Below are 17,421 nucleotides of genomic sequence, written 5' to 3'. Positions count from 1 at the left end.
TAGCCAAGTAATCTGCCTCATCAATCCGGACAACAATCATGTCACCCTTAATACAAGGAGTAGGTAGCTGGGACAAAGGAATGTCACATGTATTTCCCAAAGCCTGAGCAAAAGTCTTCCTTTGACCGGATATAGAATATATATTTTTATCAGGACATTTTCCCGATCCATCAAACAAGCCCATGGTATGAGAAAACCCGTAGAACCCTCCGTCATTTTAGAAGGCTAACAAGTTGCCGCCAAGAACTTCCACAAGAACACGGAACAAACCGCACGCTGCCCACGCCGCCACACCGCGTCGTCGTCCTGTAGCACCGCCGCGCCACACCTCCAGCTATTCCGGTGCCGTCACGCACAATGTTGCCGCCTTGCACTGGAAACCCTAAGATGTGGAGGCGTTCCGTTGCCGTTACGCATGCACAAGAAACCCTAATTAGGTCTCTCCCGTGCTCTGTGTTCCAGATGTCGTCCTGTAGCACCACCGCGCCGCACCTCCAGCTATTCCGCTGCCGTCACGCACAATGTTGCCGCCTTGCACCGAAAACCCTAAAATGCGGAGGCGTTCCGCTGCCGCCACGCACGCACAAGAAACCCTAATTCTCTCTCGTAAAAATTTGATTTCAATACTCTGTATTGTTAATTAGTCTAATCTTCTCTTCATTATTATTAATATAATTTATACATATTATTATTAATATAATTTATACATATTATTATTAATATAATTTATACAATTTATAATAATAATAATATAAATTATATTCATATTATTAATATTATATTCAATATTCATATTCTTAATATTATATTCATATTATTAACATTATTCATATAATTAATAATATTTTTAATGTTATTAATAATATTGTTAATATTATATTCATATTATTAATATTATATTTTATATTATTATTTTATTCATATTATTAATATTATATTCATATTATTAATATTATATTTCATATTATTATTATATTCATATTATTAATATTATATTCATTTTATTAATATTATATTCATATTATTAATACTAGCGGAAACACAGACACTATGTGCCTGTGTATCCGTATTATTAATTTTATTAGTACTATTAATATTATTAGTATTATAAAATATTATTAGTACTATTAATATTATTAGTATTATAAAATATTATTAGTATTATTAATATATTGGTATTATTAATATTACTAGTATTATTAATATTATTAATATCACTAGTATTATTAATATTATTAGTATTATTATTAATATTATTAGTATTATTAGTATTATTGTTAATAATAAGTATAATAAAAATCATAATAATACATAAGAAGTTGATTATTATAGTGGTTAAGTTTTCTCTAATCGACTTGTGCTTGAATCTATCTTTTGTAGATTTTTGTTTTAGGTGGCAAAGGAATCCCCGAAAAAATATTCCTTTAATAAATATTATAATTAGCTCCTTAATTTGAGGAAGTGTGTTTAATAGAAAAAATGTTTCTATATATACTTTCAGAAACTCAATGTACTATTCGAGCTCCCAAAGTTTAAATCCCTATATTGTCGGTCTAAATCAAAATTCAAAAGAAAGAAGACAGAGGAGTTGAATAAAAATAAGAAAGTATATATTTATTTTGATTCCAATTTACTTTTGTAAATTTATTTTTATTCAATCATGCATTATTATAATACTTGAAGAAATAAATGTTTGACTCTCAATATAGCTTTGAAGATGCACATGAATCGGCGACAGAAACAAATAATGGAAAAGTTATCATGAGTTTAATTAATCTTTTCAAATCAAACTTATTAGTTTCTTCAGGAAAATATTTAACTTGATCATAAATGGCACAAAAATCTCAAGAAAAAACACTGAGCAACTTTTATTTGCACAGTTAAAAAAAGTGTATATATATATATATATATATATATATATATATATATATATATATATAAAGTGTCTATTCTTTGAAATGAACGTCCACTTGCACCATTTGTTTCTTTTTTTCCTCTAAACAAGCAAGAGATATACCAAAAAATAAAGTAGAACTAAGAAAATGAGAGAAATATTGAATATTGTTCGATTGTAGGATTTAAACTTCTAAAAAGAATAATTAAATAATAAAAAAATTTAGAAATAAAAACAATTAATCACTATATTAACTAACTTAAATAGTATTTTAGAAACTAAAAAATAAAAAGTTATTGATATCTAGAATGATTTCTATTATTAATAAAAATTTATAAAATAATTTTTAAATTAGTATTTAAACTAATTACCAAGTTTTAACTACTAATATTTTAGATTTTAAATTAACATCTTTAGAATATAAAGTAGTTAGTATCTAAAATCTTGGTAGCTAATGATTAAATACTAATTTTAAAATTATTTTATAAATTTTTATTAATAATAAAACTATTTTAGATATCCAACAAAATTAGTTTATAAAACATTTCTAATTTAATCAAATAATAACTAATTATTTTGGTTATTAAAATTAGTTTCTATTTAATGATTTTCTTGTAGTGACCTGAAGTAATAAAATTATTTTGTTTTAATTTTTTTTTGGTAAACTACTAACTTTAGAAAATATTTTGGAGTGTGAATATTTTTTTACAGATATACACAAATTTTGGATATCAAATATATAAAATATATTAAATAAAAATCTTTTTTTATTTACATATTAATTTATATATGTTAACAAAATTTGGGGACTAAAATCTCTTTTATTAGTAAAGCTTGTACAATATTTTAATTTTTTTTTTCCCTCACAAGAAAAATAAAGTTAATAATTAAATTTGTCTAGAAAAAAGAACACACTGACAAGTTAGATAATGAAAAAAAAATAAAGAACAAAAAAGATTGTTTAGCTCTCCAAAAATAAAACATTCATTTGAGAACCTTTTATAATAATATAAAAGTATTTTAAACTAAAAAATAAATAAATATAATTACAATGGTAATTTATTGAATTGTTAAATGATATATCTATTTTTTTAGAGTGTCAAAGTATCAGCACTGAATAAAGAAATAACAAAATTTTCTAAAAGTATCCTTCGTCTTCAGTGGGACAAATTAATATTTTCAAGTGTAAGTAAGTAAATTTGTGGAATTATTCTTGTTTCTACCCGATTAATTAAATTTTAAGAAAATCTTCAGAAAGAAATTTAAATTAGAGAATCTTATAACTCTAAAATAAACTAATTCAAACGTATAAAAAATCAATACCAACATTAATTTATATCCTTTAATTAAATGGTCTATTATTCTAATAATCATGTTAGATATGAAAATTATGACTAATTTCAAACCATCGGTAATAACTTCATAACTAATTCCGGAGACATTAACTATAACTTCATGGTGACAAAAATCACTTCATTGAAACAAAGAAGTGCTTTTTAAAACTAAAATTTATGCTATAAAAGTATATACTCTTAAAAGATAAAAAAAATTTACGATTTAAATATTAATTCTTTTATAAAAACTATATAAAAGGTTTCGAACAATTCTTAAAACTTAAATCGTCATAAGTTTTAGTTATTCTTGGAATTAGGCATTTATACATACTTGATTAATTAAATTGAATACTCAAATGGTTTTAGTTAGAAAAATGATAAACATTGACTTGTTCTTCTCTTTCGTCTCATAACCTCATTTCTTATATAATTCCATTATTTTTTTTATCTATAATGTATTGTATCTATCATTTTTTTATCTATAATGTATTGTATCTATCATTTATTTTTTATATTTTCTAATTTCTTGTTATGTGTCTTTTCTATCACCCATTTAAGAAGGTCATCATCTAATCATGTCATTTGATTAACATGCATGTGGTTCTTACGAACGTATTTCATTTTCGTGTAATAATGTTTAAAATTCAAACGCTATAGTAGGATGTTTAATGGACAGTTAGCCCTAAATGCTGAAAAAGAGACCTACGCAAAACGAAAACAACATCACAAGAAGTTGCCAAAATTTAATTTGCATCCTCCATTCAATTTATATATGTTTATAGAGAGAAAGGGGCAAGCCCATAAATTATCTATATGAAACCAATAATGTACTTATATTTAAATATTCTTACTACTTATTATCTAACTATTTATAACCTGGTTTACTCAAATCAGAGTCTAACAACATCGCTTTCTAATAAGTTTTTTATTACATTATAAAGGAGTAATTAATAAACAAAAATATTTCATAAGAATTAGTTAGATTTAGAGTTCACTCTTAAAAAAAACTCATATTTGTGAAATTAAATTTGCTAAAATGATGGGTTTTTATAATCGTTATTTTAAAAAATTATTAATTTAAAAGTTAAAGTAGTCATTCTTATAAGTTTTTTCACATTTTTCTTATAATGAAATCATTTAAGTTATTCTTTAATAGAAGACTTTATTTTCTATTCTTATCAAATCTCATTGATATCTAGCTTAAGGGCGAGAATTAAAGTATTGAAAAAAAAAGTAAATTTTTTATTTTATTGTATAAAATAATATTAAACAATTTTATTCTACAAATTCACATGCAATTTTGTTTATCTTATCTCATTATAACAACTTCATACCTCAATCTATATAATGAATTGGAAAGTTGTGTATATTCACACAACACAAAATTGATTCATTTCTTTACATGTTTTTATTTAAGCATTTTCATGTATTATGTTACTGACATATGAATCAAAATTGAATCAATTTGCTAGTATTTTAGTTTATAAAATGTACTTGATAAATATTTATATTATATAATTAAAATTATAATAAATAAATACTTTTGAACATAAATATTATATCAAATCAAAATTTGAAATATATAAATATTTTTAATATATAACTTATATTTTAGATTTCTAATAAATAAACTATACTACAAAATAAAAATATTTTTAACTATTGATAATTTTTTTAAATATTTTAATTCAATTAAAAATAGTTAGTAATAATAGATTGAAAGATATGATAGGTTAAAAAAACTATAATAAAAGACTCTTATTAAAAATGTTTCTAGAGAATAATGTTTTTGAAAAATATATATGTACTAGTATGGTCCGTAACTGATAGCATGTCTCGAACTCCATTATGGGGCCGACCGAGTCCATACAACCTGTATCCATAAGATCAACCGACATCATAATCCAATTACGCTCAAGCAAGATCAGCAAGGCTAACCCATGATTAGGAGTTAGGTAATGCAACCCTAATCACGATCCACCTCCCTAATTTGGCCCAACAAGGTAAGACCCATGATAGCAATATAAATAACATGCATTTCAAGAAACCAGGTACGTCATTATCTACAGTACTCTGATTGCCGAGAGCCGAACCCTCTTACTGACTTGAGCGTCGGAGTGTCTTCTGCAGGTACCCCCATTCGATGCTTGTGAGGGGATCGATAACTGAGACAACAAAGGTAAGGTGAAGAACAAGCAGAGGAGGTAATTGAAGAGTAGTACGACTGACCGATAGGAAGAAAGAAGGCGAATGCTCTTAATAGTTTTTCAGACCTCAACCCTCACACGAAAACAATATATAAGTGATCTAACCACTACAATCAATTTTCTGTGACATATGGTTACATATTTTTTATTATTTAATTTTAAATTAAAAAACTTAAAAACATATCACTTTTGTCGAAACCATATTATGGTTAGTAGTTGTACTTGATAATTTTTCTAAGAGTAGAAAGTGAGACCAAATTTATATTCGTATAATGTTACTTTATATTTTAATGTATGTGTTTGTTGGAAGACTTTATATAACCTCTTTGTTAGCTGAATTCAATTAAACTTTCTTTTAAATGAAAAAAAAACACAGAAAACTTTATTAGTGACGACACATGTAAAAAGCTTGAGATAGAAAACTCATAACATCGTTTTTGCATTATATTGATAAAAAAAAAACCCATATCATAAATTATATTACCCTATGTAGATATATTATTTTATTTTCTTAAAACATTTATTCTCTATCATTAAATTTTTTTGAAATATTCTTAAACACAAAGGCTAAATAGCTTATTAAGATTTTATTTGTTATTATGAGAACATTTATTTTCTCTAAACTAATTTTAAGACACCCTTTTGTTAGAATTCTTAACTTTATAACTACTTCAGTTTTTCACATTCGAAACATGAATGAAAGTTCAAATTAAGAAACCAAACACGCTTTTATAAAAAATTTATATTAAAGGTTTTTTTTTCTCAAATACCAAAATAATTTATTCTTAAATTAATTCCTTTATAAGTCTTTTTAAACTTTACTCCTTTCTCCCTTAACCTAACTTATTTATATTTTTATTTATGATATATTTTATCTTACATTTTTTATTTCAATTTTTTTCTTAGATTGAAAATACACATAGATACAAGATAATTTGTATAATATAAACTCTCAAAACATAAAATAACTGAAAAATTGACTAATATTTTTTGTAGACTTTAAATATGTTTTTATTCTAAACTTTAACAAATAAAAATTTTATATTTAAAATAATAATTCATTAAAATATATTTTTTGACAAAAAAAATAAATTTAAATTATTTTATTTATTATTTTTATTTTATTTACTTATTTAAAAACATAATTATTAATAAAATATTAACAATAATTAATTATCTTAAATACAACTTATATAATCAATTATAATATTATAAAATATTTAGGACAATATATTAAAAATATAATCAATTATAGTAAATATTTTGTTATATTTACTTGTACAATCAATAACTTATTTTTCACCAACTTTTGTATTTATGTATGAAAAGTTAAACGCTTGCTTTTAATATTTATTTGTTTTTGTTTTACGCATTTTTTATTCCTTTCTTTATTTACATATATATCCATGTTTTTTGTCTATAGAAACAAACATGTTCTAAAGCTTGATTGTTTGAAAAATAAATAGATGCCACTATGTCACACACTTATTAGTGCTTATTTTAATATACACTTTTTAAAACCAGTAAATAATTCATTAATCTGGTGTAAGAAGTACCATAATTAACGTAAGCATTTTAATATAATTTTTATTTTTTTCAAATACTTTCAACAGGTAATAGGTACAGATAAATTTACTATAAGTTGATTAACCTATCCTACCTCTGAAGCATCCATACTCGTTAAAAATAAACTTATACATAATTTAAATCTATTAACAGGTTATATTTATCTAGAGTGTGATTTTATTAAATTATGTATTTTTATTCATATTTTCCTGTTAAAATTATTTTAAAGAAATTACTTTAATTTACACTTTTGTTTTGATTACTGTTTATTTGGACTACTAGTTGTTTAGACTTATATTTTAGAGTATAATTGTATTTAAATTTACATTTTTTGGACTTTAATTTATTAGCATTTATTCTTTTTACAGTATTCTTTTAGGTAATTTATTTAAAATATATAAAATATTTCCTTTTAAAAAAAAATGTCAAACAAGGTAGCTATTTTAGGTACGTCATAAATAACAAAGCAGCTTTTTAATGGACAACCGTTAACTAGTCGTGTACTTGTTCCAACCTATTGTTAGCCCTCTCTATATAATTTAATTTTCATATACTAGTGGTTAATAATATTAAACAATCCCGTGTCCCCACACACACATTTTTCTTTTATTCTTTCCCTCTTCCAACTTTACTTCTTTTTTTTCTCTCTTAATTTTCTCTTTTCCAATTTTTATTTAATTTAAAATCTGATCATACCACATTATAATTGATAAGTCAGACTACATTTCTATCCGATTGAATCTTCAAATAGAGTAAGTTTATTTTTACTGTAAAAATCTCTTTATTATTTGTGTTTCTCTATGATTTGGTCATCACTAGGCAAGTTGAAAAAAGTGTTTTTCTCAACTTGATTAAGCTCATACTAAAACTTGATAATGTTTGGATAACTTGTTTTAGGTCCCTAGATTTTAGAGTGGTTGCCCTACCTGAATAGGAATTTCCTCGGGATAAGAAACTACAAGTAAGGGAAGTTATCTATGTTTTTTTAATAGAAACTTAGATAGATTATTTAAATAACAAGTTAATCTAGTAATTGTATGCATCTTAGGTTATAAAGTTAGTTAAACTGAATTTGATTATGAGTTTATATGAGTATGAATTTGAAATATACATGTAATTGATTTGAAAAATCTTAAATGATGTACATATGATATGCATTGTATGTGAATGATATGTGTTGTATGTGATTGATGAAAGTTGCATGAACTTGATGTCATACATTCGGGGTAATGTATGAGATGTTGTATTTTGGTACATTAAGTATGAAAATCCTACGAACAAATATCTTTTGCTTCACTAATGATCTAAGTCACATGGAAAAGGTATTAGTTGGTGAGAAGCTAAAGAGGGAGTTCATACACACCGTGACCGCTTGTAGTCACACGGTATGGATGTTTGGACTTACCTTGATCTGATTGGAGTGGATAAGATGTTAGTCTCTAGTATGAGCATACTTAACGAGTATTGCGGAAGAGAATAAATCCATATGTTATCACTGATTGAAATGAAATCAAAAGGGTATTGGGGATTGAAAGGAAATCAAGGTACCATGAGACAAGTGGATTTATGTGGCCACAATTTGATTAATGAGTCTTCCGAAAGACAATAGATTCATATGCAATCACTATGATTAGCCTAAAATTAAGGGTACCGATGGTTGAAAGGAAATCAAGGTACTGTAAGGCAAATGGATTTATGTCAAGTCAGTATGATTGAAATGAAATAAAGTACTGTGGATTGAAATGAAATCGAATTATTGTGATTGATATTTGGATTTTGTATAACTGTGTTTGAGTAAAAATGAAACTAAATTAATTATGAATTACTAATCAAATTAGTTATTTTACTTGTATTTTCATGTGTCATAACTTTATTTCGATAGCTTACCCTTGCACGTGTTTGTGTGTATGAACTGCAATGATTATATTATATACACGAGTAGATGCAGGACAGCCTGAGAGACTTTAGAGTTATGTTTTGAGCTATGAATTTGTAAATATTTGTATTTCTTTAAGTCCTAATCATGTATTAGGAATGTTTTGAAAAACTATAAACTTATATAGAAATATGTAGAACTTGTATTGTAATAGTTAGGTGTATTTTTTGGATGTTACATTATTAGTGTTGTATAAAGTGATATTTGTTGTTAGTTTTAGTGATCTATCATTTGTTTATAAATTTTTTATTTTTTATTTATTTAAAGTTTATTTTTGTAACACCCTAGAAAATACATCTAACTATTACAATACAAATTCTACCGATTTCTATACAGACTTTGAGTTTTTCAAAATATTACAATATAAGATTCAAAACCACATCCTAAAGCCCTCTAGACCCCTCGACACCTGTATGATCATCTACTCGTGTACAGTCATCGCAGTTCAAACACAACAAGAAAAGCAATGGTAAGCTAATGAAAAGAAATTTCATAACATTTATTTCTGTAACTTGCCATTTGCATGATAAATATTTTAGCTTTGCAGGTGTTTATGGTGCTACCATATACGTAGCTAGACGGTTTTTGTGGAGGGATCTTAGTTCTTTCATAGAACTTTGGTGTATTATGGGAGATTTTAATGTTGTGCTATCGGTGGCTCCTAATCAGGTTTCTTGCAATGAAATCGTTGATTGGATTAATACTAATGATCTTTCTTGTATGTCTTTTACTGTAACTTGTTATACTTGGTGTAATGGAAGGAGAGAGTTGCATAAAGTTCATAGAAGATTGGATAGGGCGTTATGTAACGGAGTGTGTTTGGATGAATGAGATTCTTGTACTTATCAGGTTCATGTTAAAAATTGTTCTAATCATTCCCTTATTCTTGCTAGTCTTGCTAGTAATTCTTTGAGGAAGGTTAGCAATTTTCATTTCTTTTCTATGTGTCTTCAAGACGCTTCATGTCTGAAGCTTATTCATGATTCTTAGGCTAATAAGGTTGTTGGTTGTCCTATGTTTATTTTACAACATAAGTTAAAAAGGTTGAAAGTTGAGCTCCGTGACTGGAATAAAAATTATTTTAGTAATGTTCACAATGCAATTCTCCTTAAGCAGGGTCTTCTCCTTGGTATTCAATAAACCTTAGAGAGTACTAGTATGTCTGATATTGATGAGCTTCTCTCTCAAGAAAAGATCGCTAAGGAGGAGCTTGATCAGGCTCTTCATTTTCAATATTTGTTTTGGAAAGAAAGGGCTAAGATGCTTTCGTTTAAAGATGGGGATAAAAATACTGCTTTTTTCCATGTTGTGGTCAAGAGGAGAAATAATTCTACTAAGATTCATTATCTACGGATTGATAATGTGGTTATTGAGGATCATAAACTCATTGAGGAACATATTTTGGACTTTTATAAAACGCTTTATGTCGAGTCTATTTCTCATGTTCAAGATACGGAAAATATGGAAAATTTTATTGGTACTTATATTCCTGAGCTGGTTTCCTCTAAGGAGAATATGATGTTGATTAAATGTCCTGAGTGTTTGGAAATCAAGAATGTTGTTTTTAACCTATAGTGCTCTTGGTCCTGATGGTTTTGGTGGTGTTTTTTATCATTCTTGTTGGGAAGTTATTGGGACAGATGTTTGCAATGCAATCCAACAATTTTTTTTAACAAAATTGGGTTCTCACTAGAATGAACAGTAATGTGGTATCTCTTATTCCTAAAATTTAGGATGTTGAATCCATTAAAGATTACATGTCAATTGTTGTTGCTAATTTTAAATTTAAGATTATTTCCAAGATTTTGGCAAATCGGCTTGCTCTTGTGGCTGTCAGAATTATTTCTCCTAATCAGTATAGGTTTGTGCAAGGTAGACAGATTCAAGATTGTATTGGTATTGCTTCTGAAGCTATTAACTTGCATTCTAAAAGGGTTCACGGAGGTAATGTGGCTTACAAAGTTGATATTGACAAAGCCTTTGACACTCTAAGTTGGAAGTTTTTACTATTAGTTTTGTCACGCTTTGGTTTTCACCCCTCGTCGGTTGCATTAGTACTATTCTTCATTCACTTATGCTTTCTATCAGAATAAATGGCAGTTTGATGGGTTTTTTTTCCTTGTAGTAGAGGTGTTAGACAAGGTGATCCTTTGTCTCCTCTACTTTTCTGTCTTGCAGAGGAAGTTCTTAGTAGAGGTATCTCAAAGCTTGTGAATGATAAAAAGATTCTATATATGTCTAGTTCGCAAGGTTTTCTCACTCCCTCTCATATTTTATATGCGGATGACATTTTTATTTTCTATAAGGAAAATCATAAGTCTCTTAGAAATTTGAGTAATTTTCTTAAAACATATGGTGATTTCTCTGGCCAATATGTTAATAATTATAAGAGTAGTTTTTTTCACCATGGATAATTCTACAAGATTTGTCACCAAAATTCAGCGTATTATTTCTTGTAGTCATGGTTGTTTGCCTTTCACTTAATTAGGACTGCATATCTTTGTTGGTGCTCCAAAGGGTCGTTTTCTTCAACCTTTGGCTGATAAAGTCAAATTTAAGCTAGCTTCTTGGAAAGGTAAATCTCTTAGCATGATGGGTCGGGTTCAGTTGGTCAATACGGTGATTATGGGTCTTCTAGCTTATAGTTTTAATTTCTATAAATGGCATGTTTCTCTTCTTAAGCAAGTTGAGCAGTGGTGTCGAAATTTTATCTGGACTGACGATATTCTGAAAAAAGGTATAACTACTATTAATTGAGATACATTTTGTTCTCCCCTTGAGAATGGATGTTTGAAAGTTATTAATCTTCACCATGAAAATAATGCATATCTTCTTAAGCTTGCTTGGGACTTTGCTTATAGCAACAGGCCTTGGTCTTTGCTTTTGAAAGCTAGGGTTCTTAAATCAAAATACGAGTTTCGAATGGTTTATAGATCCTCATCTCTTTGCCCTGAAATTAAGCAGTTTTATTCTACTATACTTGATTATACTTCTTGGACTGTTGGTATATGTTCTTTTATTAATTTCTGGAATGATAAATGGTGTGCCACTACTTCTTTAGCAAATATTGCAGGATTATCTAATGGTGCTAGTATTCTGTATACAATCTCTTAGTTTTGAACAGGTAGTGATTGGAATATTTCATTGTCTTTACAACAAATGCCTCATCTTTTTAGTCATATCATGGTTGGGGTGGAACAGAATATTCCTAATTGGATTCTAGATGAGTCTGATCGTCTCACTCTTAAATCGGCTAAGACTTTTTTCTTTGATCCAAGAGTTCTTAGTGGTTGGGGTAAATTTATTTGGTCTTCATATATTCCGCCTTCCAAAACTTTTGTTCTTTGGAAAGTTTTTGATGGGCAGCTTCCTACATATCAACATATTCAAAATAAAGGTTTGCATATTTGTATTATGTGTACACTTTGTGAAAAGCACGAGGAATCTATTCAGCATTTATTTTTTTGAATATTCTAATGCTTTGTGTATTTGGAGTTGAGTTTGACACATTTTTCCTACTTCTCATTTCTCTAATAAGGATGATCTTCTTTCTTTTATTAAGAGTGATGGTAGTCATTTGGTTAAATTGATTAAGCTTGTTGTGATAACTTTCTCTATTTGTATTATATGGTGTATGAGGAATTATGCTCGTTTTCAGAATAAGATTGAGGTTTCTAGGGCTATTTTGGTTATTAAAGATTTAACTTGTCTAGTGGGTAATTCGTTTAAAGCTTCAATGAAGAATGATATGTTCGATTTCAATATGCTTAAGTTTTTTTGTAGTAACACTCGTACTGGTAAAGTTCTACGTCCTCTTCTTGTTAGATGGGAGTTTCCTTCACCAGGCTGAGTTAAAATTAACATTGATGGGGCTGATAGGGGATATCTTGGTCTTGCTACTTGTGGAGGTATTTTCCATGGGAGTATGGGGGAATTTATTGGAACTTTTTCTGCGTTTCTTGAAGTTCATACTGCTCTGGTTGCTGAGTTTTATGGAGTTATACATGCTATGGAGGAAGCTCAAAGACGGGGCTTACTAATGTTTGGCTGGAATGTAATTCTGCTTTGGTTTGTGCTCATTTACTGCTAGGACAAATGTTCCTTGGATGCTTCGTAATCGATGAAATACTTGTCTTAATTACTGTGAGAAAATTAGGTTTAGGGTTACTCATATTTTTCATGAAGGAAATGTGTGTGCTGATAATTTAGGATTTATTCATAGAGAATCTTTTCATTAGTATAATAGCTTCCATCTAGTATGTTTTTGGAATTTTTTATGAATATGTATAGTTTACCCATGTATCGATTTTGTTAACATATGAGTTTTGGTCTAGTCCTCCCATATTTTTTGTATTTTTTTTAATAATATTTTTTTCATGTGATAGCAAATGATTGTTGTTATTTGAAGTGTCAGTCTAACTAAAATCACAAGTTGCATAGTGATACCTAACATGAAAACTTTTATTTAAAAAAAATTAATAAGATAATAAAGATTTTAAATTTAAGAATGACGATAACAGTTTTAATATTAAAATCCATTTATATAAAATATTGAGTCTTAATAACTAAAAACAACCTTTCCATATTAAAAAATTTATATTCAAAATATTTTAAAGAAAAAAATAATTATCTATATACTTAAGTTTTATTAAAACAAAGTTTTATGACCTGCTTAAAATGTAAAATGATGACACTAGTTTAAAGCATTTTAAGACATCAGAATTTCTTATAAGGTGTGTATCTCCCTATTTTTTTTAGAAACAAAAGGAGATGTGTTTCGTGTTGGTCACTAGAATAACAGTATAAGAATTTACAATTAAAATACAATTAATAAATTAGGCAATATATATTAAAAGAAAATAAATTACAATACCAATCTCTCTAATTATAAGAAAAAAACAATAATATTCTATCTTAAAAATAGAAAACCAACTACATGAAAATTATAAAAAAAAAACCTTTTCAAACTTTTCTCTACTAACACAGTATAAATGAAAAAAAAAAATACTTTTAACAATTCCACATTTTTACAATTATGAGTTGTCTCCTATACAATTTTAACATGATGCATTTAAAAAAAAGGATTTCTCTATATCAAGAGTCATATTAATATGAAAAATGAGAATTTGACAAATTTAAAGTTAAAATTTATACAACACTGACAGTTTACATTTCAACTAATTAATATTTATTTTATTTTTTAATTTAAAATATTATTATTAGTATTTGTTAAATGTATATTATTTATTACTGGACAGGTGAATGGGCGATCATTAAGACTCATGATCTGAAGTAGTGGTTTTTATTGTAAGGGTGTTTCTAATGTCTGCCCAAATAACAGAGGTTACGTCATAATTTATCGGGCAGCCCCATAAGAAAATAAATTTGCTTGATGTGAGAGTGGTATTCACCAACATACATGTTTACGGAACCTCTGCGCATTTAGTTTCTTCTCTTTCTTCTTGCTGATTCATGGCTAGCCTTCATTAATGATTTTATCTCATCGCTTTAACTCAATCATATCAACTAATAACTAACTCTCCAGTTTAACACCATTATATATACGCACACTGCGAAGCCACAGAAACACCACACACAAACCTTCTTTTTCTTCTTCTTTTTGGTTCATCTCAACCCCTCATGGAAGAAACCCAGCCTCCGACATGCTCCAGGATCTCAACGGTGGTGCCGGCAACCCCACGAGGAGAAGAACACCGTGAGTGGCACCTCAGCTCCATGGACCTGCTCCTCAAGCTCCACTACATCAGAGCCCTCTATTTCTTCGTCAACCACGCTGCTCAAGGACTCTCCGTCTACGACCTCAAGAAACCCATGTTCCCCCTCCTCGACCATGTCACCCATCTCTCCGGTCGGATCCGCATCTCCGAATCGGGTCGACCCTTCATCAAGTGCAACGACGCTGGTGTCCGCATCGCCGAGTCTCACTGCCACCTCACCCTTCGGGAATGGCTCCATCAAAACGGCTCCTCCCTTCATCATGCTCTTCTCCCCGATCACGTGCTTGGTCCTGACCTAGGTTTCTCTCCTTTGGTCTTTGTTAAGGTACACCATTCTTCACTTTCTTCAAAATACTTTTCTTTTAATTTCTTCATAACTATAGACTCTCTTTTTTCTTTACTTTTCGTCTTCATTTATTGCTTTAATTTATTGTTGACAGTTGAGAATGTCTTTGGAAACTCTTTCTATGATTTGTGGCACTTTTGTTTCACGGACTGGTTGCTTTTTTTTATGATGGTTTTTGCCTGTAATTTAGAACTGTTAATTTTGGGCATGTTAGTTGGGTGTGTGATAGAAGTGTCGTGTTGCATTGCTTTAAAGACTTCTTATCATTATACTATGCAATTAACTTCATGAAAATTGCACCAGTTAATTAATGGGGCTTACGTTTTGCCTTGAATCAAATGTATGAAATTCACTTTGTTCGGTTTTGGGATATGGAAAGTAAAACTATAATTTGGAACGGAAGTGAATGAATGTGAGGTAATAATGGTTTGAGTTAATGAAGATGGGTAGGTTTTTTTTGGTGTGATGCCAAAGTTATCTATAGGTTTATTTTTTAAAATATAAATATATGTTTTTGAAATAGATGTGGTTGTGGGGACTAAGATAGGTTGTTATTAAAGAACAGGTCATCTTCTTAACAACCAATTGACCAATGAACATTTTTTTGAAAGAATGGCAAATTATTAAATGAAATGCAGAGAGGGTTTCTGGTTTCGTTTTCCATAATTGCTCTGGCTCTTATCCGAAAGGTAATATCTGTCGTAATCTCCCTGCATGAATGACCATGGTTAGGTGCATTCATTAATCTCAAAGACAAAATTATTGGTGCATACCATTGGACAAGTGACAGCAAGAAAAAGATAGAACACAAAAACAAACTAATAATCTGTTGTGGAATTTAACGAAGAAGAGTGTGTTCTGGAAAAAAAATGTTCATTGTTGAATACTATTAATGTGGTATTATGTTTTTTTGTTTTGCATGAAGTTCACTTGGTTCAAATGTGGAGGGATTTCTGTGGGGCTTAGTTGGTCCCACGTTCTTGGAGATGCTTTTTCAGCTTTCAATTTCATTGCCAAGTGGAGTCGAATGCTCGCGGGTCACGCGCCACCCAAAACCCTTCACGTCACAAGTCACAAACAAACTCAATCCCCACCACACAACAATGAGAATGATGGGAGTCCCATTTCCGTTAAAATGGCCACCACCGTAGAGGATCTTTGGCTCGCCACAAACCAGACCAAGATGGTCACTCACACTTTCCACGTTAGTCCCAACCAACTTAACCATTTGGTAACGTCCATGTTCACATGCGACCAAAACCAAGCCACCAAAACCTCGTATTTCGAGATTCTCTCGGCTTTGGTGTGGAAACACGTGGCACGCATCAGACACTTGGAGCCAAAGATCGTGACAATTTTGACACGTGGCAGTGACTCTGATGGCTTTTCGAGCAATAACGTGGTGATAAGTGTGGTTGAAGCAAACGTGGCCGTTGGAAAATCCGACGTGGCGGATTTGGCGAAGCTGATTGGTGAGGAGAAAAGGGTTGAGAATAATGTTGTGGAGGAGTTGGTGGAAGGAAAGGAAGGGAAAGAGAATTTGGTGGTTTATGGAGCAAGATTGACGTTTGTGGATTTGGAAGAAGATGATATTTACGAGGTTCTCTTGAATGGACAGAAACCGATGGTGGTGAATTGTGGCATTGGTGGAGTGGGTGATGACGGTGTCGTTTTGGTGCTTCCGGGATCGCAAGGTGAAGAAGATGGGGGGAGAGGAGGAAGAATGGTCACGGTTACTTTGCCTGAAAAAGAAGTTGAGCAGCTCAAAGAGAAGCTAAGAGAAGAATGGGGGGATATTGACTCACTTGCATTTTGATGATCCAAAGTGTAACTTATAGATTAATAGGTTTCATAAGTCAAATTACAACTATTAATAAAAATGTTAATTATTAAGATTGTTAGGTATGAAAAATAATGAATTTAACAGAAATGTATATTTGGTTGCATTATAATACTTGTATTTGTATGAGCTAAGGTTCCAGATAGTACCTATGGTTGAATGCACAATTATTCACGTGTCAGCGGTCTCCAAATCTCTTTAAGTTTCATTCCTTGAACTCTGATTTTCGGACGCTCGGTGGGGTACCTGCGATTGCACTCTGACGCTCAAGTCAGTGTTCTGATCTAGGTATATTTTAGTGAATGGGAAAAACGTACCTTACTACTTTCACAAAAGGTTCTATTTAAAGTGCTTGGTTCATGAGCCAAAGGCCTGGATCCTTATGGGTTGGATCAGTTGTTAATTGACGTGCATGACGGTTCCCTCATATTCGGGGTGTATCTTTCGGTTTATTTTGTTATATTAAAGATATTTTTCGTATATTTCGGAATGTGGGTTGACTCATTCAAAGTCGTTATGTTGTTGTTGCGTATTTATTTACTCTATTCTTTTATGATGTT

General features: G+C 29.6%; 2 protein-coding genes across 2 annotated transcripts; both read left to right on the top strand.

Moving 5' to 3' along the window:
- The first annotated feature begins 10,095 nt into the window (after window positions 1-10,095).
- LOC137825324 (uncharacterized) lies at window positions 10,096-13,027 on the top strand. Its single transcript, XM_068630997.1, has 5 exons — window positions 10,096-10,494; window positions 10,671-10,881; window positions 11,426-11,674; window positions 12,062-12,232; window positions 12,903-13,027. Exons 1-5 carry the CDS (start codon window positions 10,096-10,098, stop codon window positions 13,025-13,027), a joined length of 1,155 nt encoding a protein of 384 aa, XP_068487098.1.
- Window positions 13,028-14,298: 1,271 nt separating this feature from the next.
- LOC137826840 (protein ECERIFERUM 2) lies at window positions 14,299-17,042 on the top strand. The gene is made up of 2 exons (XM_068632987.1): window positions 14,299-15,000; window positions 15,947-17,042. The coding sequence occupies exons 1-2, from the start codon at window positions 14,578-14,580 to the stop codon at window positions 16,835-16,837; spliced, it is 1,314 nt and encodes a 437-aa protein (XP_068489088.1). The 5' UTR covers window positions 14,299-14,577; the 3' UTR covers window positions 16,838-17,042.
- The last annotated feature ends 379 nt before the right edge of the window (window positions 17,043-17,421 follow it).

The sequence above is a fragment of the Phaseolus vulgaris genome, chromosome 8 (assembly GCF_000499845.2).
Source record: "Phaseolus vulgaris cultivar G19833 chromosome 8, P. vulgaris v2.0, whole genome shotgun sequence".
Classification (NCBI taxonomy): Eukaryota; Viridiplantae; Streptophyta; class Magnoliopsida; order Fabales; family Fabaceae; genus Phaseolus; species Phaseolus vulgaris.
The sequence above is the reverse complement of the archived record's forward strand: the minus strand, read 5'-3'. Positions and strand labels throughout refer to the sequence as shown.